We start from the raw sequence: 27237 nt of genomic DNA on the forward strand, positions 1-27237 counted from the left end.
GGTATTTAAAGGTAGCAAAAACCCTCCGATGTGTTGCACGCTCGAAGCGCGGAACGGAATACATTACGGAACGTGAATTGTATAACTCTGATTTGAAGATTGTTTCCGTTTTACACACATATCCTATTCCGTTTCCGCGTGCGTATCTCGCAGCCTGTGCAGGTGATATATTTTGGCGATGTGTGTTACGCGAAGTTTTTCGTACATTTACATACGGTGCGTAACGCCATTAAGGACCTTTTCCGGTCACGAAATGGCATTTACAATCTTCCCGAGGAAACTCGAATGTCAAATATTAAGTGATATCCACAGATACCGCTCAAATAGAGTACACCGCCCATGAATTTCGCAGGGACATGCGATTATTTTAGCTGGATTTCTCTCGCGGGACCTTCTCCTGCCGAGGTCTCCTCTTCGATCCGTTCGGTCTGTTTCGTCCGACCGTGAATTATATCCGATAGCAGACAAATAAATTAAATCTCTGCTCTTAGATATAAATAGAGAAATATATTCAATTGACTATTAAATTCTTTAAATTAGAGAATCGCCAAGAATATTGCTGTATGTCATTAACATTGGCAAAAAATGTTGGTATTTTTTTATAGAAGAGAATGGACGCGTTTCCTCGCTATTTTTCCGTAATCTCTAACGATCCTTGTAATTGTATCTTGTATAATTCGATTAAAAATGTCACGAGAGTGTCGTGTTGTCGCGATCAGCTGTGCGCAGGGCATTCGAACGGTGAGGACGAGAGAAGAGGGTCGATCGTAAAAATGCGAGCCGAGCTGCAACGGAGGGTGTGTTTACTCCCGTTGTAAAAGCGGCCGTGCGTATACGCGAGCCGCTGAGTGCCACGTTGTGTGTCGGCAAGCGATCGATAGCGAATGAAACCCAAAGCGGCCCACGACACCGCCATTGGTTTGCTACTCGTAAAACAAGGCGTCGTTCCAGACGGGCGGGACGTTAGGGCTCACCCCTCGAGCCCTCCGTAACCTCCGTGAGCTGACTCACGACGAGACGTGGCTTCGTTTCCCCCTTGACTTTTCTGAAAGCACGGCCCGATGCGGCCGATAATCGATACCAGGAATCACTCTGTTTTGTAGAAAATTAGTAGCTGCCCTTTATAGAGTTAAGAGTTCGAATAAAATGCCGGGTAGGATGCTCTGTTCTAGAGGAATTTTCAGGCCGATTTAATTTGTAAAGATTATTCAATGTTAAATCTAATTATATTATATGTGTGTGGCAATTATTACATATTTGAATAATGTTACACTGAAAAAAATTCATGTAATTTTACATGAAAAATTACATGTTTGAAACTGTAAAATTATCCAATTATTACTATAATTTCTTTTTTTCCAGGTATATTAAAGTAAAAATACATATTAATAGTAAAATATAGGTAAAATTACTATTTTTATGTAAAAATCACTTGTATAGTTTTAAATTTAGCGGTATTTTTTACAACAATGAACGGAAAAAAAACCAGTTTTATGCAAAATTACAGGAAGAAATGTAATTTTATATTTATTGTGTGATTATTATTATTCGATAGATGGCATCCGATGAGATCTGTTTCTCAAATTTAAAATATGACGAACGATGGTATAAGAATGATGACGGAACTGCACATTGCACAACTTGTATATAAGTTGTTTCGTGGCGTCCACACACACACTTTTATAATAAAGCGTGGCACACTTTTGGATTAATGTTAATGTAACTTTGTTTTAGTTAATGATATCTTTATTTTTGAAGATAGAATCTTTGTTCCTCCGAGCATGTCCGAAGCTTTTCATTACATGTTTAGTGGATTCCATATTTTATGTGAAATTACATATAATCTGTAATTTTCTATGTAAGTGTAATATATTGCATGATTATGCTGGGTCGGAAAAAAAACCAGCATAATCATGTGATTTTACACAAATATTTTTTTCAGTGTAGAAAGAATGTAAGAAGAGTGAAGTTTGAGTATTGTATTCTGGAATAGATATATTTTGAACATTGATTTTGGCTCGGTTAACTATAATTTCGATTTATTCGTCATATCTTTCATTCTAGTTTACCTTAAAATTAGCTGAAGTATGAAATGTAAAAGACATTATTAAAACGATATTGAATAGCAGTAATAGAACGACCTTACGAATCGCAGCGACTTTACACCGAAGTTCTCGAAAAAGACTCTTCCGTCTCGAATCGCTTGCATCAGACATTTTCCGGCTCAGTGTTTCTCGAAAATCAATTCCTACGTATATCGGCAAGAGGCAAGGATCGGGATGTCTCGCCATCGACGAGAAAAGAGATTTCTGGGGCGAAATTCTGCGGGCGCGCCGACGGATTTTCCGTTGGCGCAGAGAGTATCGAACGGGGAAACCGAGAGCGCGGATGATGTTACAGAGCAAAACGGGAAGAACGGGGGGGCGGGGGGGGGATACTGCGAGCGATGCCGAGGAGAAACAAAAGGGAGTAAAGAAAGTATTGCGCGGTTGTCAGGGGATAAGATGTCGGGGGTCTCGGGAACAACCTCGACATCGGAGGCAATTACCGGCCCGCTGCAATGAATACGGCGGGTCGTGTCCCATTGGTGTGTAATAGCGTCGTAATTACTTTAAGCCACGGCGGATTCGATAGAATCCACGATCGTCTGAGACTAAACGAACCGAGGAAAAGGCGACTTTTTACGGTTAATTACTACGTTACTGGATACTTTGTCATTCTTACGTTCTCATTAATTCGAGGATATCTTGTTATATACAGTTGTATAAGAAAGGAGATATGCTCGATGCAGCGCGCGGCGACAATGTTGTAGCGATTTTTTTTTTATTACCAATTCATATCAACCTGTGTACTTCTGACGTTTTTCATAATACGAATTCCTCTCTGAAGATGATATATTTCTCAGACGCGACGACGTCGATGGGAAGCTCTCTTCTTTACGGTCTATAAGCAGACCGCCTAATCTTCTTTTTTCCTTTCTTGCTCGTTTCGCTTTTCTTCTCTCTCCCTTTCTCCTTCGAGTTTGTTTCTTTTTTTCCCCCTCTCGTATGCGCGAAGACGATTTCCTTCCGCTTCTCGAGAAGCTCTTGGCTAAACGACCGCGTTCCCGATGGTTCCATTCCTCGAAAGCTCGAAAGCCCGAGAGGGATCAATCGTTCACTCGGTCCGTGCCGAATGCCCTGAGAGCACGGCTAGCTCTTTCGAGACATTTCGATTGTCAAATGACCTCCGCCTGCTTTAGTTCCGGCAAAAGAGTGCCTGCCGTCGAGTACCGTCGTCGACGTTCCGAAGGCAATTTAATTAAAGTAACTTCAGCCGGGCGAGAATACGAGGGGTTTTTCTTTTCCTCGCGAAACTGTTTCTATTTATTCAGGATCTTCTACTCGCGCCGATTTTGATCTCGCACAAAGGCCAGGCCACTGCCAAGCTCATCCGGCCCGGAGTAGAAACCGCGTGCGGTCTCTTTGACGCGAATGCGTTTTTGTTCTCCGTCTCCAATTTTCCTTCGTCGACCGCTTGAAAAGTTTTTTGTGTAATGCGGCGAACTCCCGCTTATTTCTGTTCCCGCAAGGACTCGACTAGCTAGAATAAATTAATTTTTCCGCCTCGGACATACAGTGCAATTGAAAATTGCGACAGTAGCGGATTGAAATATATGTGGGGACTAAGTAAAAATATCTCTCTCCTCTTTTTTTTTTTCAACGAAACATTTATGCCAAACGCGATATGAAGCGCGGAGTAATTCCATGCTCTTTTCATTTCAAATGTCAAACGTTCATTAATCCCCTATAGACAGGCTGTCTTTTAAATAACGAGCATGCTATCGGAAAAAAGCTCCTTTGACGCGACTGGACGCGCGACGGGACATTAATCAAACCTCCTCGCGGTATTAATTTTTTTTCTGACCGGAATAAAGCGCGGAAATCGCTCGGACACGAGTCCCAAAGCGAGAGAGACTTGTTCGTGAGACGTGCAGCACGTTTCGAAACGTGGCGAACTACTTTCAGGATGGCCGATGGACAATGAAGGGAGCCGTTTCGGGGTCGTAAAATTCTCAGGAGTGTCTCTCTTAAGCCGGTAACGGCGAGCAGTACGTTTACGTCCGTTCCGCCACTCGATTTAACTGTTTCCGTATATATACCGACGTGACTAATAAAATTACTCGAGAACGACGGAGGACGATGGAGAAACGCGAGCGGGATAATATATCAGGGGAGAATAATTTTTAAAGGTATCAAATTATTCAATCAAGCGAGAGCGATATGGCGCGCGCGTGAATTCATAAAGCGCTGTATATCTTTCATTAACCCCGCGCGCTCCCGGGGATCTTTCTCTCTCTCGCGCGCGCGAGGAAGCTGAGAAAATTATTCCTCTTATTCGGGCTTATTAATCAACTTCCCGACTCGCCTCGCTTTTCTCTCTCTCCGGACGAAAATCTCATTTGAGGGTGACGCGTAACGAAGATTCGAACCGACGGATTAATTTCCACTTAACGTGGAAGGGCCGAGAGAGGGAAAGCAAAATCCGGAAATAACGTGCGGTTCCGCGCGCAAGAAGCAATTTGAAGCACGAAAAATCTCCAAGTCAATCGCTATCGGAGTAACAGGATGTTCCAGAAATTTAAATACGTCCTTTTCCCCTCTTCTTTTTATCTCGCCGAGAGATACGAATAAGAAAGACGCGATCGACTTTATGTTAATCCCCCCGACGTAGATTTCGCCCGCGCGAGAGCAATCATCCTTGCAGCAGCGGCGCGGAACGCGGTAATAGATTCGCAAATAACAGCGACATTTTTATGTATCCGCCGCAATATGATTTATTATGTGATTGCGCATCCATGAGATATCATATTCTCGTAATTCACACTTCGCCCGTTTGCCTTGGAGCACGCTCCGAGGCGCCAGCTCGGATGCTAATCTCCAATTAATTGCGGGACAAGCGCCCGCGGCGATCGCGCGAATCGCGTTTCGCAACGTGACTAATATAGCCCCCGTTAAACCTCCGTGACATTTAAAGACGGCTTACGGGATATTCCAAGTAATTATCGTTCTCTTTCTTATCCTCGTTTTCATGGTCGCTCCCCGGCGCTGGTGTGTGTTTCAGGTCTCCGTAAGGTATATCCCTATTACTTTACCTTCACGACATTCACGAAAGGTCGATGGGTCGGCGAGAAGATCCTGGAGGTCTTCGCGAGGGAATTCCGTGCCCATCCAGCCGAGGAATACGAGAGATGTATTCGCGCCGGCACCCTCACGGTCAACTATCAAAAGGTGGACGTCGATTACAGGTTACGGCACAACGATCTCCTGGCTAACGTCGTCCACAGGTACGTGAACGTTCTACCGGAAGCGGGTCGGCCGTGTTGTTCTCCCCCCCTCGTGCACGGTGCAATTGATTTTTGCGAGCGTTTGTCACCCGCCGCCGTCGTCGTCCGTCGTCGCCGGCGCGAGAGCCCGTCCTCGCGACTTCTCGCGGAAAATGTCAAGTGACCATTGTGAGAAAAGCGCCGTCGAGACTCGTGACTAAAGTTTGATTGAATCGCGACGATCGACGGCATCGAGCTGCGGAATGAAGAGAAAATTGCGCTTGTACGGAATTAACGTTGAGTTCAGTTTCTATTTTGGACCGCTTATTTGGTCGCGAAAATGCAATCTCGCGATGTTCAAAAAACGGACGATACTCGCTATTTTTTCTTTCTTTTTTTTTTAAATGGAATTTAGTAGATTGCGAGTGCATATTTTAAAATGGCATTTCATAACACCAAAGTGCTGTACGTGTTATTCGATGTAAAAGGCACGTTCCTTTATCCATTTATACCGGGCGCACACGACACGTATAACGTCGGGGTTTCTCGGGCACGCTTTAAATCCACTTTTTATCGAAGCGGGGTAGCTTGTTTATCGGTCGACGCGGGAATTTCGGCCGACGTCGGGCATACAGCTCCGGCGGCGTATACATATTTAACGATGCCTATTGGCCCCGTATAAATCCAGGTTAGCTTCCGCAGGAATTTACTTTGATTTCAGAAGAGCCCCGGGAATTTGGCGAGCCTTGTCAGGCGCGCGCAAATGAGATCGGGTTTAATTTCGGGAATTTCCGAGTTTAACCGCTTAGAGCCTTGTTTCGCCCGCGCGAGCGCGGAATGCGATGTATCATTGTGATCGACGAGCTATACCGCGCGCTGAGAAGGATCATCCTTATTTCGCACATAGATTTTTAGCCAACGCGTTCTCATCTGCCGCCACGGATATATCCACCCGATGGAGGATATGACGTAACGCGAAATACGATCGACGGCTCAGCTCGGCGAGCGAGCTGTGTTTGCGCGTTACGTTGTATTATATGCGAGGAAGGTATCTAATGCGGATCAAATTTAGTTGATTTACACGAGACGGAAACGCATGCGTGGAAAGCGGCTCAGCTGAAGCGGGCAACATCGGATTAGTGCCGGGATTACAGCGGTTGCTTGAAACAGAAGTCTAAAATGCATAATCCGTGTATAAACGGTTTAATTCGCACACGCCAGAGCGCAGCATCCGTTATTCGCAACGTGGGAAGATGGACGGAAGCAGGTAGAGAGTGCGAGAGAAGAGTCGTGGCCGTCTGTAATATTTCGGGACGCCTCGAGAGGAGTGACCCGGCGTGTGTCCCTCTTGGCTTTTCGAAGTAAAGTAAGACTGGACGCGATATCCGCGAAGGTCAGGACGATGTAACCGCGCAGGAAACGCGCGCAACGATGGCGTGTCGGTCGAATGGCTGCGGCGGTAGAGGTCCAACGAACTCGTAAATCATCCGCCTCTCCTTGCTCGGAGCGGCGTAGATAAGAGGGAGCCTCGGCGAATCCTCCGCGTGCGCACGAGGCCGGGAACCACATGGCCGGGACTCGTGTGATTATCCTTGGCACGGATATATAAGAATCTAATAAGCCACACGAGCGCGCACGCACGCTCTTTCGCCTCTCGAGCGCGTTTTTAAACGCTCCGACGCTCAACGAGGCTCGGCCCGCTATCGGCGCCGGTTATCGCAGGAACGTGTGCGGATGCGCCACGGTAGCTTCTGCTCCGTCATTCGAGATAAGAACGCGGAGAGGTCTCGAGAAGAGATGCCTCGGAAAGATGTACGCGCGTCGTATTTCGAATTGGAAAGGAGAAAAAAAAAGTGAACGAAATATGAACTCTCTCTCCTTCCGTCGTCGCCGTTCGTCGCGAGTGGCGGCGGCAATCCTCGCTGACGTACGGAAGCTGGATTAAATTATTTCACGTCTCGCGCGCCGCTAATACGGTCCGCTCGCGCTTGCATGCTAATTCCAGCAATTATCCTGGGCAATTGTACTTTTCAGGCGCGCGCTCGCGACACGCGGACCACTCGTGTCCTACATTTTCGCCGCGTGTCTCCCGCCGTCATTATAATGGCAAATTCCGGAGTTAATTCGTCGCGCTCGCGAGAGAGATATTTTTATTTTTCCTTTCCACGTCGATTTTTCACGTCGACGCGGAGACGTGCAAGCTGACGGCGCGGTAAAACTCGCCTCCGGGCGAGTTTCTGGCGCGTCGATTGAGTTTCCGATGGGTGAGCGAAGTTAATCGGGTGAAGGCCGACCGGGGAACAGAATGTGGTCGCCTGGCCGCTAGTAATAAACAATGAGATGCATCGCGTGACGTCATCGAGGGATCGGGGGATCGTAAAAAAAAAAAGGTGCATTTGGGAGATAAGGTACGACTCTCCGGACACGCGAACAACCGTGCGACTCTTCGCAATTAAAACGCTCGAACGCTAGTGAAACGTCTCGTCGATCGCCGCGCGATACCGCGAGACACGTTGTCTTTCCACGATTAAAACTCCGCAATTAAAACGGGGATCGCGAGTGTAATCTAGGTCAGTCGTGGGAGTTTTGCATCGCGGGCGCGCGCGACCAACAACGACCGACACGGCTCCCGTTTCGTTATTTACGTTATCGGAGCAATTACGTTACGCGCGCCTTGCATAAAGACGGAATACAAATATGGGGGAGAAGCAACGTCGCGCCGAACACCGTGGGTTGTTACGATAGTCGGAACAATTGCGGAGATGGATGGAAAATAAATTGGCGACGGTGGTAATACCACCTGTGCCGTCGCTGATATTACCCCGCCGGTTGTTGTCACGTCTCGGTATGCACTCGCGACCGTTACGGCGTATGTGACGCGTACGCGAAAGTTTCGCAAGCCGCCATTGTCACGCTCGCGAAGAGGAGCATTTTCCCGGCGAGAATGCGCCCGAGGGAACGCTCGCGGTCGCCGTGAATTTTCGCGCGAAAGAGAAATGTCTCGCGCTCGGCTGCGCGTTGCCGGTAACTTGTATTGTTATATATAATTATATCCTCTCAAGATAATACCGTTATCGCATTGCGATAATGGTACGCGTTGCTAATTAATCGTCTAATCTAAAGTATAAAATTTAAACGTATTCTCTAGATTCTTTCGCGTTAAATATTAAACTTCTACACTGTTAAATATTAAAGGTCAAAATTTAAACCAATATTTTAAGTTAAATACCATTTTGTTACTGTTAACAGTGTTAACTACTATGTGTGTGTGTGTGTGAAAATTTATTATTTTAACACGAAACAATATTAGTTCAACTATATTGGTTTAGTTAAATTAACATTGTTTTAGTTAAATTAACTTCGTATTGATCAGGAGCAGGAGGCGATCTATAGGAATGGTTAAAAATGGTTAAAAATGACTCAAATTGAGTATAAATTGACATTACGAATTTAACAGATTCTTTCTTTCGAAAATGTTGCCTCCTGGCTATAAATTGCCGTTTATCGCATCGTTTTGTTTTTCTCGAGGACTCCTACGTTGACATCATCCGCTCGAATCGCCGTTTGATCACAGCCGTGAAATTCCTCGGGCCATCCGTAACTCGAGAGGACGAAGGAAAAGTCCCCGGTGTTTTTCTACCAACAGCGTGTTCTCCTTCGGGGAGGAGGGGGTGAGGGATTCACGGCGGCTGAGAGGAAAGGAAGCGCGAAGGAAAAACGACTTCGGTAATCTCGCCTCGAGGGCGAGAAAGCTGAAACGGCGACCGATATGCCTCGAAGGACACCGGCTCGCACATTCGACGGTGCAGATACTTACGCGAAGGACACGATGGTGTCGCAATCGCGCTTGGACGACACGGCTGGATAACGCGAGACCTTTCGCAAACGGCCGGCATTCCGTTCGGGGCATCCATCACCGTGTCAGCGCCAATCGACGTGTCGATTCCCATCGCGCGAATCCAGCAAATCGCTTCCTAAAGTAGCCGTGAATCACCTGGTAAACAACGCGGTGTTTGCGACGCGAGTCCTCACGAGGACTGCTGCCGGGTTAATCGATTCCCGCGAACGCTCGATCGCCGTCCCCGTCGCGGTAATTGATGTAACGAGCGAGGCGTCGTGGCACGTTATCGCACGTTTTCTTCAGTCATTCATGTCGGAAAAACGGGCGTCCCTGAACCGCCGCCGGCAACGGGGAAGAAGTTTTACTTTCTTACATCAAGTGACAAGAAACAGAAGGTCTATGTTAATAGAATGGAAATTGCATGGATGTTCGATTATTATCTGCAGAACACATGGCCGTGGGCGACCAGCTAATTATTAACTCCGCGGAACGGAGATAGAGATCTGAAGGTTTCGCCACGCACGGCGAATCGCTTTCGACGTATTGTCAGAAATAATAGCTTCTCCACGACGAAGCGCAGCCTGTGCAGCGTGCCAGAGAGCGGACGCTTCAGCGGCAGCAGAGAGACGCATCGTTTACCGCTACCATTTTTCAATTAAAGTCCCGACGTCCGTGGTATCCGCGATCGATGGTCCAGAATAGCCTCTCAAAAGTCTTTGGAGAAAACTTGTGGGCGTGACGAGCGTCGAGCTCAGCTCTCGCCGCCGGCCTTCATTCCGGGATCGTTCCTCGGGAACGTTCCCCGGTTCTACGTACACGTTGTTACAAGCGCTCTCTCTCTCTCTCTCTCTCTCTCTCTTCTCTCTCTCCTCTCTCTCGCGTCCCTCCCGGTGATGCGGGAAATTCGGTGGGATGATTCAATTAGCCGGAAGAGCCTCTCGTAGGCGAGCGATCCGCTTCACCGTCAGCGCCGTGTAATTTCGCAGGAGAGTTGGTCCCCGTCGATGCATCGGCAACGTAACGGCGCGTAGAATAGGATGCGCGTCTCTTCCGCCTTCATCTCGCCTTCCAAACGATTAATCTTCCCGAGCTTCTTCTCGCAATATCGATCGTGTCACCATCTCCATCCTCGCGGAACATATCGCGGAACGTCTTGTGGAAACGTCTTGCGGAATGCTCGTCGTAACGTTCGTTGAAGAAGTAATCCGGTTAATATCCGCTTTCTGATCGACTCTCGGCGGATTTGGCCGAGTCACGAGCGGAGGGTAATCAGCGCGAAGATCGATCGCGAAGACGCATGATGCCGTGGCGGTGCAAGAAGCTAGGGAAGCAGGGGTGCGCAACCGAACCGTATTAAAGTAACGCGACGTAACGCGATATGTCGCGATGACGAAAGACCGAAGCGCTGAGGTAGCGAGCGTGAAAGAAGAGAGCGTGAGATCTCGCGCGAATTTTACTCGCGGGTCGGACGAGGATATAAACCAGAATTAAAACCAGGCACGTCGTGGAAAATGCCGGGCGCCATGCACCCCTGGACTAGAACATGGAAATCCATGCGCGATCCGCGAACGATAAGGCAGGACACCTGCGGGCACTCTCCTTACGTGTTGCGGACACTAGGGTGAAGCGCAGAAGGAGGTGCCCGACCTCCAACCTCCGTCGCGATACCATCGTGCACCCCCGGTCTACGCTAATAAATCAACCTGTCGCCGGACCTCCAGTCGCGCCCTCGACCCGCGACACGCTTCTCTATCACCTCCGTGCATCACACCCGGGCCCGCGCCGTCTCTCTGCCGCGCCGCCGCTTGCTCTCCGTAAGCCTTCGGGGTTTCGCCAAGGCTCCCGTTCACTTCCGGCTAGCTCGCGCGAAAATTGAATAATTTTACGCGATGGCAGAACCGATAAACCGCTCATCTAAATGCATCCGTATGAGGGAAAGCGTATTTCTCGCCTTTAATTATAAATGTGATTGAAAGAAATGTCTGAATTTTGTGACACGCGCGATCATATCGCGAATGCGAGGGGTACTTTATTACGTACCGATTGAAGGATCGTGAGAAAACGCGACGGGACGGTCTTTTTCACGGAGGTGGAGATCAGGCGGAGAGAGGAGATTACCTCCTTCCATCGCGAAACGAGGACCGCGTGGCGCTTTTTTTTCTCACGGTGGCTAACCGCGCTCGGCTAACGTATAATTTGCGATGGATTAATCTCCCGGTAGATTTAACGGTCACGAGGTAATTTGAAATTGGCGAGAAGGAGAGACGCCGCCGTCTATTACCGCCGAGGAAGTCACCGCCTCCGTCTTACGGTCTGTGTGTCCAGGAGTGCGCGACGAGCTTACCTATGTGCATGCTCAAACTAATTGAGGATTCTCATGAAATTCTAATTCGACACTGCGGACGCGTCTCGCGGAAGGAATCCCGCGATGTTGACCCACCGGGTTGACATAATCTGCCTGCGTCTTTGCATTCGCGCCGTCGCTCCTTGTTTCCCTAACTATATGTCAGAAGCACTTTCGTCTGGCGACGTTGAACAACCGGCGGATATCGACTTAACGAGCATTGAATAAGTATACGAATCCCGTCTGGCGTTCTCGGTTATTTTAAGCGAGTAAAATTGGGAGATAATTAATCTTCTTTCTCGTATAATACGTGTGGTATGAAAACAAGTTTTGTTAGCTGCATTGAATGTTATGTCGTTGAAGACTAGTCCTACGACAGTTTCTTATCAATTTACACATAAATTGCAATCAAATATACTTAGATAGTCACGTACATCACTAATAGAGGAACTGAAGGAGATAACGTCCACGTAGTCACAATCATGTGCACGGCATTATATACAGTGTTTTTCGAGAGTGATCTAGGCCAGGTAGCCTAGGTCTCGGAACTTGACAGTTTCTAACTGCAATTAACTCGGCCGCGTTTCCCCCCACGGTCCTTTATATCAATCGGTCAAGTCTTGCTCCTATCGCGACGAAGGCCGTCCGTCTTGGGTTCCCTTGTCTAAATTCCTGCAAGTGTTCCTGGGGTGTGTCTCGAGAGCGCATTCCACCGTGACAAGATCCCGGGATTCGCCTGCAATCCGGCGAAATTAACGATCTACCCCGCTTGCCGCTGAGCTTCGCCGGGGCGAAATCTATCCCCGCGGTTTGATCGCTCGATAATCGTTTTATGTCCGCGCGGTCCTTTGTGCCTTTGGGAAAATTTAACCGCGGCACGGAATCGACTTGTCTGTTCGGGCCTAACGAAGCGAGATCGCGCGATGCTACTTCAGAAAGTGGCTAATGAGCCTTGGGAAAAATCCTTTCTCGAGAAATAGCCGAACGGATTTTCTACGGACAATCGGGAATTGCGGGAATAAAGAAGAGTTGCAGATATCATGTGATAAAGTAAAATTGCACAGCATAGATATTAAGTTTAATGTATATAGAACCATGGGTGTATTAGAAAATAGTTATTTGTGTAACAAGTGCTGTAAGTTGGAAATTGGACGTGCGGGTGAATGATCGTTCACCCGCACGTCCAATTTCCAACTTAACACACGTGTTACACACCCTATTTTATATTACAAGTGCGTGGAAAGTGGCCCATTGCGCGCGTGTCACGCGCGGAATGGGCCACTTTCCACGCACATGTGATATAAAATATATTTCTAATTATACGTATAATTATTATACATTAGTAATTAAAGCATTATCCATATGGAACTCTCACTGAAACGAAATACTTCTGATTGGAGTCGATTATTGCAGGTAACGGTTACAGTTTCAGATCATATTTGTTATCATACCGTTATATTATTAACTGAGATAATCGCAATAGAGTTGGACAGCTGACTGCGAGATCTTGCGGGAAGTCGACGTCAACGAGTAGACAATTACCTGCCGATATAAGTCAGTCTCTAGTTAGCCGATCTGTTTCTCGATAATCGCGTTATTCATTGTACGAGCATTCGTCCCGGTATAGGACTTGATAGTTCGGACGGGTGAATTCGAATAGTCACTAGCTGCGGTCTCCACGATAAGCAGAGATCGCTTTGACACATCAAAGCGTATTGGACCGAATCGATGTTTCATGCATGAAGCTGTTACTGGTTCCACGGCGGAAGGTAGTAGCACCGCAGTTACATCGGTTCTCGATGAACAGTCGCGATTTTATTGAATACGTCGTTACCCCAAATGACAGCTGGTAACGATTTTACGATAGAGACATTAGAATTATAATAAAGGCGCGGTAATAAACGTGCAATTGTCTGAAAATAGCATTAGTATTGAACGGATATCTCTCGTGTAGCTTCTTTAAAAATCTCCTCGCATTGAAGATTCGTGCACGTAAGTAAAAACTGACGGCAGATTCGATCGATGTTTCACGGAGATGTAATCTAGCGACCGATGATGACTCGTTACGTAAAAGTTGATCGTCGGTGAATTCCCACGGGGCGACTCGCGCTGATTTCGTTAGAATATCGTTACCATAAATTTAGCCCAGTCGACGAAATCTCCTCGGAAGCGGCTCCGCTCCGAAACACGGAGTGATACAATTACAAGCGGGAGGGAGATGTTGCTCTCTCTCTCGCTCTCTCCCTCGCTGTTTGCCGTTATGATCGGTCGCGACGAGGGGTTATAGCGGTGGAACTCGGAACGCGATTACATTCATATATTAATTATGTGAGTTATGTATTAATTAGAGTGCGCGCAAGGGGTCGACGGTGACCGCGTATATCTCGATCGCGTAACGTGACGCGTAAAGCTTTTCCCTCGCACACGTTGCGTACCATTGATGCTGTTACACCGAAATTATGCGCCTTGAAATTTTGATGTCGCAAGCTTTCCCGTTTGCCGCGCTCCTGTGCAGATTGCATACCGCACGAGCGCTCCATTACGCTTGAAATTATTTTTGACAAGAACGTGGATGCGCGAACGCGCGCGGATGATCGTGAAAAGCTGATAAAAAACTTCCACATCCTTCCGCATTATAAAATAGATAATAGAGCGATAAACGTCGAGTTACGTAAACATCGGTTCGCATAGCGAAATGGCAATGCGTGATTGCGAAGGTAGAGTCAATATTATTTAGTTATAATGTAGGACTGTATATAGAAATTTATGCAAATATAGATATACGTTACGTATAATTCTATAAACATTCCTGTTTACAGCAACATAAATCCCCTACACATTTGATCACCAAATAGTGCGGTAAAAAATAAAGCGTAATGGAGCTGTGTGACACGTTTCAAATATTTATATAAATAGACGTTGCATATGATTCGCATAGAATTTAAAATCGGCAAAATAAACATTCGTTTTGAACGGAAAATATCGGGAACGCCCCGTGCATCAACGTCGACCGCGCGCCGGCAGAGTCAATATTATTCGATTCATATATAGAACTACCTACATACTCGCGCGGGTGTGCACCGAAATTTCGCTAAATTCACTCATTATAAAATCATTTTCCGTACGCTTTCTTGGATTTCTACCGATTTATTCGCAACCGGGCGCGTCGCGGTCGCGAAAAAGCGCACACGCGCTGCAATAATCATTTCGGCGAAGCTTCCTCGTGTGACCCGACGTGTGCAATTAACGCGTCCATATCTCTCATCCGCGACGTCGAAGCGGCTGGGAAACGCAACACGCGCGTGATAACGCAAACATGCGTCCCGTACATTCTGGTTAATTGTTCAAAACCTCGCTCACAATGATTCCGCTTGTAACGAGATATCGGTCCAGCGGAACGCGATCTTTTTCGCCCGCAGCCTCTCTCGGCCGCGGTCAGTCGCGGCGCGTTAAATTAACGCGGAGGAATCTGTCAAAGCGACTGGGTGCTCGACGCGCTTCCTCCGTCCTCGATCATCCGGGACTCGTGTTTTCGCGAGGTGCCGTTTATTGCGGTCGACTGGGCCGAAAATAAATTCGGCAGGCCGTCGCGGCATCGCCTTGCCGAATTAGCAAACACATAGCAAACAATAATTCCCCCGCGCTCCTCCGCGGGGCTCCGCAATAATATATATCGTCGCGCTCTTGCATCGCCGCGCTCGTTGCGATCTCTGTCCTCTCGGCGCGCGTATATCTTGTCCGGAGACGACGCGTCGCTGTGTGTCGCTGCGGCATGTGACCCGCGTTAAATTTGGATGGCGCACTCAGGACGTCGCTCGTTCCCGACGAGCACCGTGGCACGCAAACCGATTGTTATGTCGTCGCACCTTTCGAATGTCACGCGAGCGAACGACGGCGAGACGGATAGGCGAAGAACTGTGGCACGCGACATTTTAATGGATATAGTTAACTCGAGAATGCTTTCAGACGAAATAACAGAATTTCGGACAAAGAGAGAGCTGATGGCTGGCGGCGGCTCTCAATGTGAGACCGCGACTCGTCGCGTATCAAATAACTTTGTCAATTGGATCTGAAATACAGGAGTCGGATATTTCATACATTTGATTTATAATATTTATAATATCGTATTATTTGTTAGAACGTGAACTTTATTTTCGCTAATGTCGTTACCTACAGGCTATAGAATCTGACAAATGGAGTATTCGAGTCTCCATTTGTTAAATTTAACGGCGAGTCTGTGAAAGCGGCGATGCACCTGAAATTGTTGCCGCGGTGTCACACTAAAGATAGGATGAGAGAATCGTTACACTTCACGGGCGCGCAACGTCGTGTTATCTGACGCCATCTCGACAGAACGGAATATATATATGATTTAATGTTCCCTTCACGTGACACGCTTCGAAATTCCGTCGCGAACTTTAAGGTACACGGCGCGCGCGCGTGTATGTATGCACAGGCGAAGAGATACTTTAAGAGCGGCGAACCCGAAATGTTTGGTGCGGAAATGTGATTTACGAGACGGAAGCGATTTATTGCCTTTCGTTGTGCGGTTGCATAATATCGTGTCAGCCAATTGGAAGATAGAAGTTGCATATTCTCAATTTTGTATACGTAGTACATATATTTCGGCTCTCGTGTGCGAAACGTCAATTATTTTCCCGAAAGAAAATTCCGAGGACACATGGAAAACGGAAGAATATGTCGAATGAGACTGTAAGAGGCGCTCCGATTACTTATGTGCCTCAGGATAAGTATACATGTATATCCTATATCGTGATGGTTTTCCAATGATTTCTACCTAGCGCTTGAAAGGGAAATGGAACAATAGATATTTTGTGCGTAACCGATAGAGCAGTGCTAAAAGGATTAGAATATAGTGCGTGACTAACATATCGTGATTTTTTTGTCAATGTACACTGCAAGTGTGTTATTTTAGCTGAAGCTCCTCTTACACGTTTCTCGCTGTTTTAAAGCACGTCATTTAACACGATTGAACATATTAACTTTCAATTTAATTACAATTTAACGTGTTAAATGACGTAATTTAACACGTAAAAAAACATGTAAAAAGGGCTTCAGTCTATAGCGTGTCATTTTTACACGTTTATGCGTGTAAAAATAACACACTTGGATTTGCAGTGTAATAATGCGCGTAATAACGGCAAGGGGCGACCTTAGAGATGCAACGACGAGAGTCGATGAGTAAAATCGCGCTCCATTATTTAAATCCTGGATAATTAGATTAACACCGGCCGAAAGGGATGCAATTTTACGTATTCGAGGAGCAAACTTTTCAGCTCAGCCACGAAATGCCATTATATAAATTTGCCCTCGATCTACTTTTATGATTTAATAACATATCTCTCGTGGATCTTAGCGCACCACCAACGTCTACGCGACTCGCCGGGATCTATTCCGGGGCGATTTACGTGAGAATGGAGAGCTAACGATGCATCGATTCGCGATTAGTTTTCGAGAGGTGCGCGCGTCCGGGCCCGCCGGGATTTTCACCGCGGGCGTCGCAATTTATAAAGTTTACGAACGTCTTGCTCGCCAAATTGAATTCTGTTTGTCACGTGTTTTATCCGATATTCGCAGCTATCCGGCCTTCATCGCAAACGCCATTTATCGCGAATGAGGCACTTTGCAATGTGACGGGGAAAGATTTTGCAAATCCAATCTCGATGCGCCGAAGGCTCTCTCTCTCTCTCTCTCTCTGCCCCCCTCTCTCTCTCCTTCTTTCTCTTTCTATCCACTTTTTTTTTCTCTTGGCCGAGGTTTCCTTATTGTTCCCGCGGAGAGAATGCACGTGCATAGGACACGTAGTGGGTGCGACCGTAGTTTTGCGGAGTGGAAATGCATTAGGTAGATGGAACTCATAATTGGGGCCGCCGCATGCACGTGCATCCACCCGCCGTATTTATTTCGTCTTTCTTTTTTTGTCGGTTTTTACCCCCTCCCTCCTTTTCCTCTCTCGCTCCCACTTTCGTTTGTCCCTACGTCTCACCTCGCGGAACCACCCTCTTCGCCCGTTTATCTCAACGTTAGATAAAAGCGCAGCTGTATTTTCACGACGCTGTTTTCAACCCGTTCGCTCCCTTGAGTCTTTTTTGCACGCTTAAAAACGCAATCGGTACGATTTTTCCGCCTTTTCCGGTCGGATGATGTATGCAATCGATCCGCACGTGAATAGAATCGCGAAAAGGCGCAGCGGGTGTTGATTGCCGAATCGCGATAAGTTGCGGTTTGTGACTATCAATCGGCGATCGACCGGCGGCGCGCCGCCGTTTCTCCCCCGACATTACTGTGATTACCTACCTACCCGTCTTGATTATCGGTTAGCTTCAATCCAAGTCGGCCGACAGTACTTCCCATGGGTGTACTGTCTGCTCATGCGAGAACTACCCAGCATTTCGATACGTCTATCGCGTGTATGACGAATGTGTGTCTGTGTGCGCGCGCGTGTATGTGTGCGCGTGTGTGTATACGTGTACGTCAACGTACGTGCACCACGTACGTGTGTGTATGTGTGTGTGTGTGTGTGTGCGAGACGTGTAAGCGCAAACGGAACAAAGCCACGTTAAGCTGGTTGCGATTGGTGTGTTGCAGACACGAGGTGCCTGTCACCTCGGAGCCGATCACGGTGATACACATGGACGAGGACGTCGTCGTGGTCAACAAGCCCGCCTCCATCCCTGTAAGTGGTGTACTGCCAGAACTGTACTGCCAAAAAAAAATTGTTTGTCGTATTGTCCAAACGAGCACGGAAATACATACACACATACGCATGGACATGTATACACACACGATATACTTCTCTTGCATGGTCTCCTTCGATAGTTTCCACGCAACCCAGATCGCTTGATTTGCTGGAAGCCCGCTCGTTTCAGCTCATCTGGAAAAGTCCCGGAAGCCGCTTTTCATTGAGTACATGTGACCGCCTTTGCTGCAAATTATTCCTGGAGCACGCTCCCGCGGGTTATAAGATCCCATCGTTAAATTTAGAATTTCCGGAGTCTATTCTTTTGCGCTCTCGCAGATGAAAATTTTCCATCGCTTTGTCTAAAGTCTAAAATATACATATTTGAGTGTATACCCCCAAATTAAATTCTAGCGTGTCTCAAGCGGGGCGCGCGGCGGACTTCCGCTCCTTCAACGACCTTCTGATTTTTCGTTAGCGTTCCTGTATTTTCCTCTCTCTCTCTCTCTCTCTCTCTCTCTCTCTCTCTCTCTCTCTCTCTCTCTCTCTCTCGCTCGCTCGCTCGCTCGCTTTCTCTCTGTTTTTCTGTCTCGACGCGCGAAAGGCGACTAAATCGCCGCTAACGAGTCGTTTTTCAGACTGGTGACTAACAAAACAACGCGGTTAACAGATGTACCTACGCGTCAAATACCAAGGGCCTCTGACGAGCTCCGCCTTTTTAAAATGCAACGTTTCGACGCCACCCTCGGTCGACCTCGGTCTCCCTTGGTCACTTCGGGACGCGAAACAATCATGACCAAAAAAAGAAAACCGTGTTAGGGGGAAAAAAAAAGAGGGAGAGAATTTACGCGCGCACGCAGGCGACTCGCATAAATGTCCCGCGGTCGCGCGATGCACTACGGCCGCGCGAATAAAACTCACCTATTAAAATGTTAATCGCGCGCATTACGACGCTCGCAAATCACGGATAATTTACTCCGCGCTATTATTGCCGCTCCGCGATAATGTCGGACTCTCCTCGCGGACTCCGCTGCAAAAACGCGCGGCTAAAGGACAGACGGCACCTCGCGTCATTTCGCGAAATGCGATACCGCGGTATTAAAGCGGCGATATCGGTGATTCATTGTTACAAATTAACGGTTACGACGGACGGTCCCGTCGGAACGAGCTTAACAACCGCCCCTTTTGTTTTCCACTTTACGGCAATTTTCGTCTCAGTTATTTCAAATCCGCGCCGACGTGTACACCTGCTGAGAAAATAAAGCGTTCTAGAGTGTCCAAAAAGAAGAGACAGCTCGCGAGACTTTAAACGTACTCTTTCTTTCTCTTCATATTCTTTTATTTCCCGTCCCGTTCTCTTTTCTCGTTTTCGCCTCCTCGGGAAACCGTTGGTTGTGTAGCCACCGCACCGCGGTGGTGGTTGCAAGTTTTATTCTCCTACGACAAGTCGTGAGACTTCGCTCGGCGATAAATACAGCCGAGCGAGCTCTCGGCCACTTTTCCTCTGTTCCTCTCAAATGTCACCGGTGGCCGCCGCGCGTCCTCGGCGGGGGATCGTTAACAGGAGCTTGCGCAACAAAACGGCCGGGGCATTAATGCAAAAATAATCCCGACGCGCAAGTAGGTACTCGGCGAGCGCGCGAGGGCTATGCGCGACTTAATGGCCGGCTTTCTCGAGTATCTTTTTTCATCTTTACCCTCGCCGCGACGAGACCAACGGGGTCTCGCCTGACAAATCGGCCCCGAATTAATTTTCGCGTGCAGACGTCGTTAAAAACCGTTATGCAATCGCGAAGCACGACTTTGCCGTGCCGCTTTCGCTTCCTCGTTCTCCTCGCCATTCCCCGAGTAGATTGCGACAATAGTCGTTCACATTTTCAGCTTTTTAGCATTTCGTATTAATTCTCTAATATCCATTTTTATCAATGCAGATTAACTTTAGGCTGTGTTCCGTTATTCGCTGCCAGTACTGAAAATCTATAGTGTATGTGACGTAACAATAGATTTTTAGTACTGCCAGTGAATATCGGAACGGAGCCTTAATCTAATTCTTAGAATTAGAAAAAGATAAAAAGTAATTTAAACCGAGAAAGTTAATCTACGTTAGTAGAGATGGACATAAGTCATTTTATTAGCGACGAACTGTGTCACGATTTTATAAAATTTAAATTACATTTATTTATTTATTAAAAGGACATTGATGGAAAAAAGAAATTCGATTACGCTTTCTGGATTCTGCGTGAGAAGGTACGGCGGGGAAAACTCATTATACATACGTCAGCGTTAAAAGTTGGAGATTCGTTCGCTTGAAGTTCTTGAAATTCATTCCGCGACGGAGAGGGAAGGTGCGAAATTCTTGCGGCGGCAGGTAGAAAAGTGGCCTTCGATCGCCGGATCATTGTAGCGGTTCGCCGGAGTCGCTGGGGGCCGTTCGATAGCCGACGTGTATTATGGTGCATACGTGGTACCGCCGACAGACGCGCGCGGACTTATCGAGCCAGGAAGAGTCCGATACGATCCGCCAGCTAGAGTCAGCCAGCCCGGTCGTTGTACGTTGTATACCTACAATGCAGATCCGCATCGTCGTCGGCCGAAATGCATAAAGCGCGCCGTTCCCCGTGCCATGCCGATTCGAAACGATGAATCGACCCTCCTTTGTGGGCGCGCGATTGCTTTTTGTCCCGAATTTGCCAGGAGAAATGGGTCGATCGTTCTTGTGCGGATGCATACGTGTACGATCATGTGTGTGTGTGTGTGTGTATATGTGTGCCTACATCGAATTTACATTGGCCACATGCCGATAGACCACGCGAGTACATTTAAGTAGTGGTAAGCTCCGTAAATTTACCGTCCACATCTCATTTCCTGAAGATATTCTGGTTACTCGATGAAAGGTCTATCGTGAAATACTGAAGAGATGCAATTCTAGATGCTTCGAACTCGGGAAACGAAGCTACGTTAGAGTCTCGACGTTTTCCTTCTCTGGTACATTCGGATTTCATATATCTAGTACTTGGACAATACATTCTTGAATCCAGATCCAGATCGTTATCTCTTTAAACGCTTCGCGCGAGGATAAAATGTTTGACTCGTGTCTCTGTTCGCAGGTGCATCCGTGCGGTCGTTACCGGCACAACACCGTGGTCTTCATATTGGCAAAGGAGTACAACTTGAAGAACCTCAGGACCATTCACAGGCTGGACCGGTTGACCAGCGGCATCCTCCTGTTCGGCAGGACGCCGAAGAAGGCGAGGCAGATGGAGCACCAAATAAGAAATCGACAGGTTGGTTGCGTAAGTCGTGTGCGTCTCCGGGTATGCGAGGAAAAAAACGTGAGAGACGTCGCACAGCTGGCGTCGCTCGTCCGTCGTTGAACGACGGGGGAGACGCTTACGTTGGCGAACACGACGAGCCGACCGCGCGTAATCGCTCCGTGTGTTCTATGCCGTGTCTCCACGTTCCAGGTCCACAAGCAGTACGTGTGCCGAGTGGAGGGTGAGTTCCCCGAGGAGGAGGTGATCTGCTCGGAGCCGATCGAGGTCGTCTCCTACAAGATCGGCGTCTGCAAGGTCTCCGAAAAGGGCAAGGATTGCGTCACCCGCTTCAAGCGTCTCAGCTACAACGGCAAGTCGTCGGTGGTGCTGTGCAAGCCGCAGACCGGGCGCATGCACCAGATCCGCGTGCATCTGCAGTACCTCGGCTATCCCGTGGTGAACGATCCGCTCTATAATCACGTGGTCTTCGGCCCGCACAAGGGTAAGGGCGGTAACATCGGCAAGACCGACGAGGAGCTCGTCCGGGATCTCATCAGCATCCACAACGCCGAGAACTGGCTCGGCATGGACGGCGATTCCGACATGAGCCTGTTCAAGCCGAAGCTCGAGCTGGAGGAAAGGATGCTGGGCTCCGGCAGCGACAAGGACAACAGCTCCTCGCCGTCGTCCACCCCGGGCCTGGTCGAGGACGAGCAGCAGCAGCCGCCGCCACCGCTGCCGCCGCAGCAGCAGCAGCAACAACAACAGCCGCAGCAGCAGGAATCCCTCAAAGTCACCGTGGGCACGCAGACGGGCTCGGAACCGCCGGATTCCACTTTCGCCAACGACAAGGTCACCGTCGACCCGCACTGCTACGAGTGCAAAGTCAAGTATAGGGACCCGAAGCCGTCGGACCTGGTGATGTATCTGCACGCGTGGCGTTACTGCGGCCCGGGATGGGAGTACGAGACGCCTCTGCCCGCGTGGGCGGCGAGCGATTGGACCGGCGACGATCGATAGTTCGGACGACGCGATCGAGGACGATCCACGCGGATTCCTCGGCGAGCGATCGTCGTCATTGCCGTCGTTGAGTCTCGACCCCCCCTTTTGATATCCTTACCCCGTGCCTTCCATCCGCCAATGAGCGATCTTGACCATCGTGCGCAAGCAAGTACATGTAGACAAATACGCATACACACAAACGTATACACACAGTAGGCAAGCAGAGACGTGTGCATACCCCTGCAACTTGGCCGTCGGACTTTTCGGGGTGCTGCGGCCCGAGAGAAATGGGATTGCTGGAACAATCTCACGTCGCTCGATACTTACATTTCTGCAACTCGTCGTCGTCCGTCGTCGGCGTCGTCCGTCGTCGATATGTATGCGACAACTTGGCGTTATCGCGAAACCAATTCCGACGGCAGCCCGCCGTTTACGCGCAGAAATGTCACCGCTCGTTCTCTCGCGGCAAGTTCGCCCGTCGCGCGCGCGGACGTCGTTCTCGTTCCGTTATTATATTTCTGGCAGAGAGTCGCGCAAATCCCTCACACGCGGACGATCTTGCGCGGGGAAACGGTCCGAGACGCGACGTTATTATGCGGATTAATCATAGCGACAAAAGACAACCGTTGTTACCGATCCTATTACCTACGTAAAACTGTCCTGATTTTGGGAGCCAGCTAATAAATCAGATCATTATTACTTGTTATTTTTGTCTTGCCGCGGATCATGTTCCGATTTTCTCAAATCAACCACGTTTCCTCCGAGTAAACCTAGAGCGCCTTGTACAGTTACGCAGTAAAGTCACGTCGAGATGTAATAAGGTGCAATGATTGTTCCTACGATCGTTTCTCTCCGCGTAACAGCCATAAGAATGTTCTTGCACGGTCGGGTCGGTCAATGTGGATCATACAAGTCGCAGGACTTCGTTGTAGCTTCCGAATTAATGACGAATAGTAATTTTTTCCCCCCTCAGAAAGGTATATTGTAACAAATATAGGCGATCTGTGATTACATTATTGGAATATTTATCGAAATGTTTTAGCGATAAAAATACGGGCGTACAGCGAGGCGGCAAAGGCTGATGTTAACTCTATTTTTATTTCAATTCGCGATATATGCAGAAGAATATGATTAATTTTTGATTGTAATACGGACGAGATTCGTATTAGTTACGATTCCGCGCGATAGAAATTGTATATAAAAATTATTTGCACGAACGCTCTCAGCAGACTGAGACAAATGTATATTCTGGAAATCGCGGTAAGAGTCTTCGGCCACTTTTATGAGCAGCGGCGGTTAAAAAGTCACTGCCACTGGAGCGAGATACCCCTAACATGTAAGGGAAGATTGATGCGTCTGTCGGAGATGGCATGGTATTTCGATGGATCGTATCATTCATCTTGATTTATGACGTAGAAACGTGGAAAGCCGCGCGTTTCTCGTCTATTTTCTATAGTCGCGGAGAAGTCGTCCGGCTCGCGCGCGCGACTTACTCCCCCCGATCTTACGGCAACATTTTGATTCACGGGAGATATACCCGCTCGATCCATTTCTCAAAATTCCAGCGCTTTGCAGAAGCAATGTCTTATCATCCGAGAATAAACGATCGGGCGCGGAGCAGCGGTAGTATATATGTATGTGACGCGTTTCGTCCTGACTCGATCCGACGTTCTCGGGAGATGTTCTCGGTAAATCACCGTCGTGGCTTCGAATTTGACTCGAGATTCGACTTCGGTCGGACGGAAGTGAATAGGCGATATCGATTATATTCGGCGGCGGTGTTGCTTTTGGCATCAAATCCACCTCAATACTCCGGCTTGACAGAAGTCAGCTATAACTGGGAGATAAATTTATCCCCGGCGGGGATCGGCTTTGGAACAATTTCAACGAAGCCCTGCGATTTTCCGTATTATCGTACAGTGGTTGTGTATCGCTAGTATACTCGTTAAGAGAAAGATTACCGTAAAACATCGTGAATCTGAACGAGAGGGAGAGAGATCGAGAGGAACAGAGAAATAAACGTCGGTATTAATGGTATATTAACGCTGTTAGAGGAAATCTCCCCGATATGGTATCTCTGTTACTCGCGATCGTCAGTCTCCTATCGCGCCGAGTTCGCCAAGTTCTCCGAAGGACACCGCCGACTGCGTATCGTATTCTCGAGACCGCGCGCGCGAGTAAGTAAACGGCATTATTTCTTACGTTCACCGACGATGAGACTACGTTCCTCATTGAGGACGACGCGACGGTCCGATTCCCATTCACACGTGCGCGCAACGCTCTTTCGCACGGTTTCGAGAATAGACTCCTTGGAATCGGGGCGAGACGCCGATCGGGGGAGAAAGAGGAGGAGTAAGACGAAGGAGATGGAACCGTATCCTCCCGAAGTGGGCATAGGGTAGGGGACTGACGTGCGGCAACCGCGATAGAGGCGCATCTATTTTTATGGCAGATATTTAAGTGGGGAACCAGTGCGCGCGGTGGCGCGGGTCCAGCGGCAGGGTTCTCCAACAATAAGCGTGATCTTGCCCAGAAGACAGCCAATGATCATGCCAAAGAGCGTGCGACCAGCGAGCTTTCAATCATATCGTGCATAATGTAACGCTCTTCTCGAGACGTCCTCGTCGGCCTCGAGAAGAGCGCGGCCCGTCCGCGCGCGCGGTCGGGCCGGACAGAAGGAAGAGACAAGGTGTTTCGCAAAACAAGTACAATCCGAGAGCGAGTGGATAAGCGCGTGCTACAATTTTATTTTATTATACAAAGTCGTCGCGTTCTCTCGTCTCCGTGCGTCTTCGAGAGGCCGCGAAGGACACGCGAGAAGCATTGTGCGTCTTCTCCACCGCCGCCAGCTTCCACGTTGTCAGGCTCCGTCCTTCGTCCGCTGTCCGCTCCGATTCGCGTATGCGTGTACCACAGGGATCGATCGGCAGAAATTGCTATTTCGTGAGCTTTTTTATTTCATGACGATTGTGTTCTGCACACGCGCGATGTCGAAGAAGCCCTCGTACGCGCATACGAGGCCTGTTTCGCGTCACGCGTTGCGCGATAACACGCGGCGCGAAGTGTTTGCAAGAACGGGCGGACAGGGACGGGGCCCGAAGCGACAAAACACACGGAGCAGACAAGCTCCGCGTGTGACGCGGTGCTTCAGAGGCCTGTATTTTGGCGTCGAGAAAGAGAGAGATCGTTAAGTCGTCGTGAGCAGTGATGGGAAGTGATCCAGAAACGATTGGGCGAAGCTACAGACGCGGCGAATGCATCAGATTACTATGCCTTCCGATGAAATTAGCGACTCTTCGACTCTTAAAACGTCATAATCCGGGACACTTCTCTTTTCTAAACGGGGCCAATTCACGCGCGACCGCGTCTGGATGCTTGCCGAGGGATGATCTTCGACGACAAGTGCTATGACCTGCGATTATTACGCCACGACGTGCCGTATCAACGAGATTTAAATTAAATTAAGTTCGCACTGCCGCGCGACGTATATACGCTGTTAATTTACGTTTAGAACACGGTCGAAAAATTTGTGTGTTTGCTAAGTATATATATATATATATCTTTAGAATAGCTTCCCCGTTTTAGTTTTAGAAACGAGAGCGTGAGAGCCTTAGGGACGATTGCTTTTAGGGCTGGCATAGCTATTAATTTGATAGATTCTTCCTGAAATCGGATACTCGATATGATCAAGATACGACTATCGGAAGAAGCAGTTATCCTCTTTACCTAAGGTTTAACGCTGGTTATAATATATACAATGGGTTAGTGCCTAAAAATGTTCAAGGAAAATGTGTATCGGTATCGTGCCTAAACATTTTTTCAATCTGGAGCGAGCACTTGGGACAAACCAATCTTGCCATCACTGCCCGCGAGTCATGAATAAAGGAGATGCGAAGATAAAGGGGAACGTAATATCGGATTCGCGACGAAATGAAATGGATTTGGTATAGATAATATATAATATATGTATACATAGAGAAAGAGAATAAGAGAGACGGAGATAACGTAACACAACGGACCTATCATAAAAGACAGTGTGTGCGCTTACTAACACAAGCGGGATAGCTCGCCAGAGGAGACGAGCTACCCCGAGAATGTAACGGCTAGCTTAAATCTATTATTTAAGAGTAAACTAACGATAATTCGAGAAACCGCGAAAAAGACAGTTCCGACTTTAGTGGCGCTAAGCGAGAAAGGGGAGCGAGAGAGCGGGAGAGAACGAGAGAGAGAGAGAGAGAGAGAGAGAGAGTGCGAGTGCGAGAGAAACGAGAGACAGGGAGAGCAGACGCAACGGTCTGCGGAACAAGCGAACGTGCTTTTGTATATATGTATTGTATACGCACATTGTACCGTATCTAAAGTCACATTATTATCCGTATTGTAGCCGGCGGAACGTTTTAGCGCTAGTGAATTCTCTTGTATGATGAACGAATAAAATGCAAAGTATCGTTCGATAAAACTACCGGCGAACATCCTCATCTCCGGACGTGCCCGGTTTTACGTTTCACCCCGAGCTCGTAAGTGGATCGTATGCATGATTCATGGAGGAGAGCGGCCGGCTCCTCCTGCTTCATTCTCCGGTGTTCCGGCAAAAATATTTTCCATTCAATAGTCGTATCATTTATTTCGCATAATTCATCGCCGGATGCCGTTATACTGTTGCCATAACTCGTGGCAAGTTACTTTGAGAGCCCCGCAATGCAAAGCGTAACATAAGTCTCGTAAAAACCGCGTAACGGAGAGCACGCTGTTTGCATAAGAAAACGCGGGAGGTAAATGTTATCTTGTACG

General features: G+C 48.1%; 1 protein-coding gene across 4 annotated transcripts in view; it reads left to right on the forward strand.

Moving 5' to 3' along the window:
• LOC139812423 (pseudouridylate synthase RPUSD2) overlaps positions 1–26905 on the forward strand; it is a 121773-nt gene extending 94868 nt beyond the window's left edge. For all 4 annotated transcript variants that reach the window (XM_071777228.1, XM_071777227.1, XM_071777230.1 and 1 more), the window contains 4 exons: positions 5104–5326; positions 18100–18187; positions 21298–21474; positions 21655–26905. In XM_071777228.1, coding sequence (XP_071633329.1) covers positions 5104–5326; positions 18100–18187; positions 21298–21474; positions 21655–22464 — 1298 coding nt within the window. In that variant the 3' untranslated portion in view covers positions 22465–26905. The remainder of the gene's footprint in view (positions 1–5103; positions 5327–18099; positions 18188–21297; positions 21475–21654) is intronic.
• The last annotated feature ends 332 nt before the right edge of the window (positions 26906–27237 follow it).

The sequence above is a fragment of the Temnothorax longispinosus genome, chromosome 4, assembly GCF_030848805.1.
Source record: "Temnothorax longispinosus isolate EJ_2023e chromosome 4, Tlon_JGU_v1, whole genome shotgun sequence".
NCBI classification, from domain to species: Eukaryota; Metazoa; Arthropoda; class Insecta; order Hymenoptera; family Formicidae; genus Temnothorax; species Temnothorax longispinosus.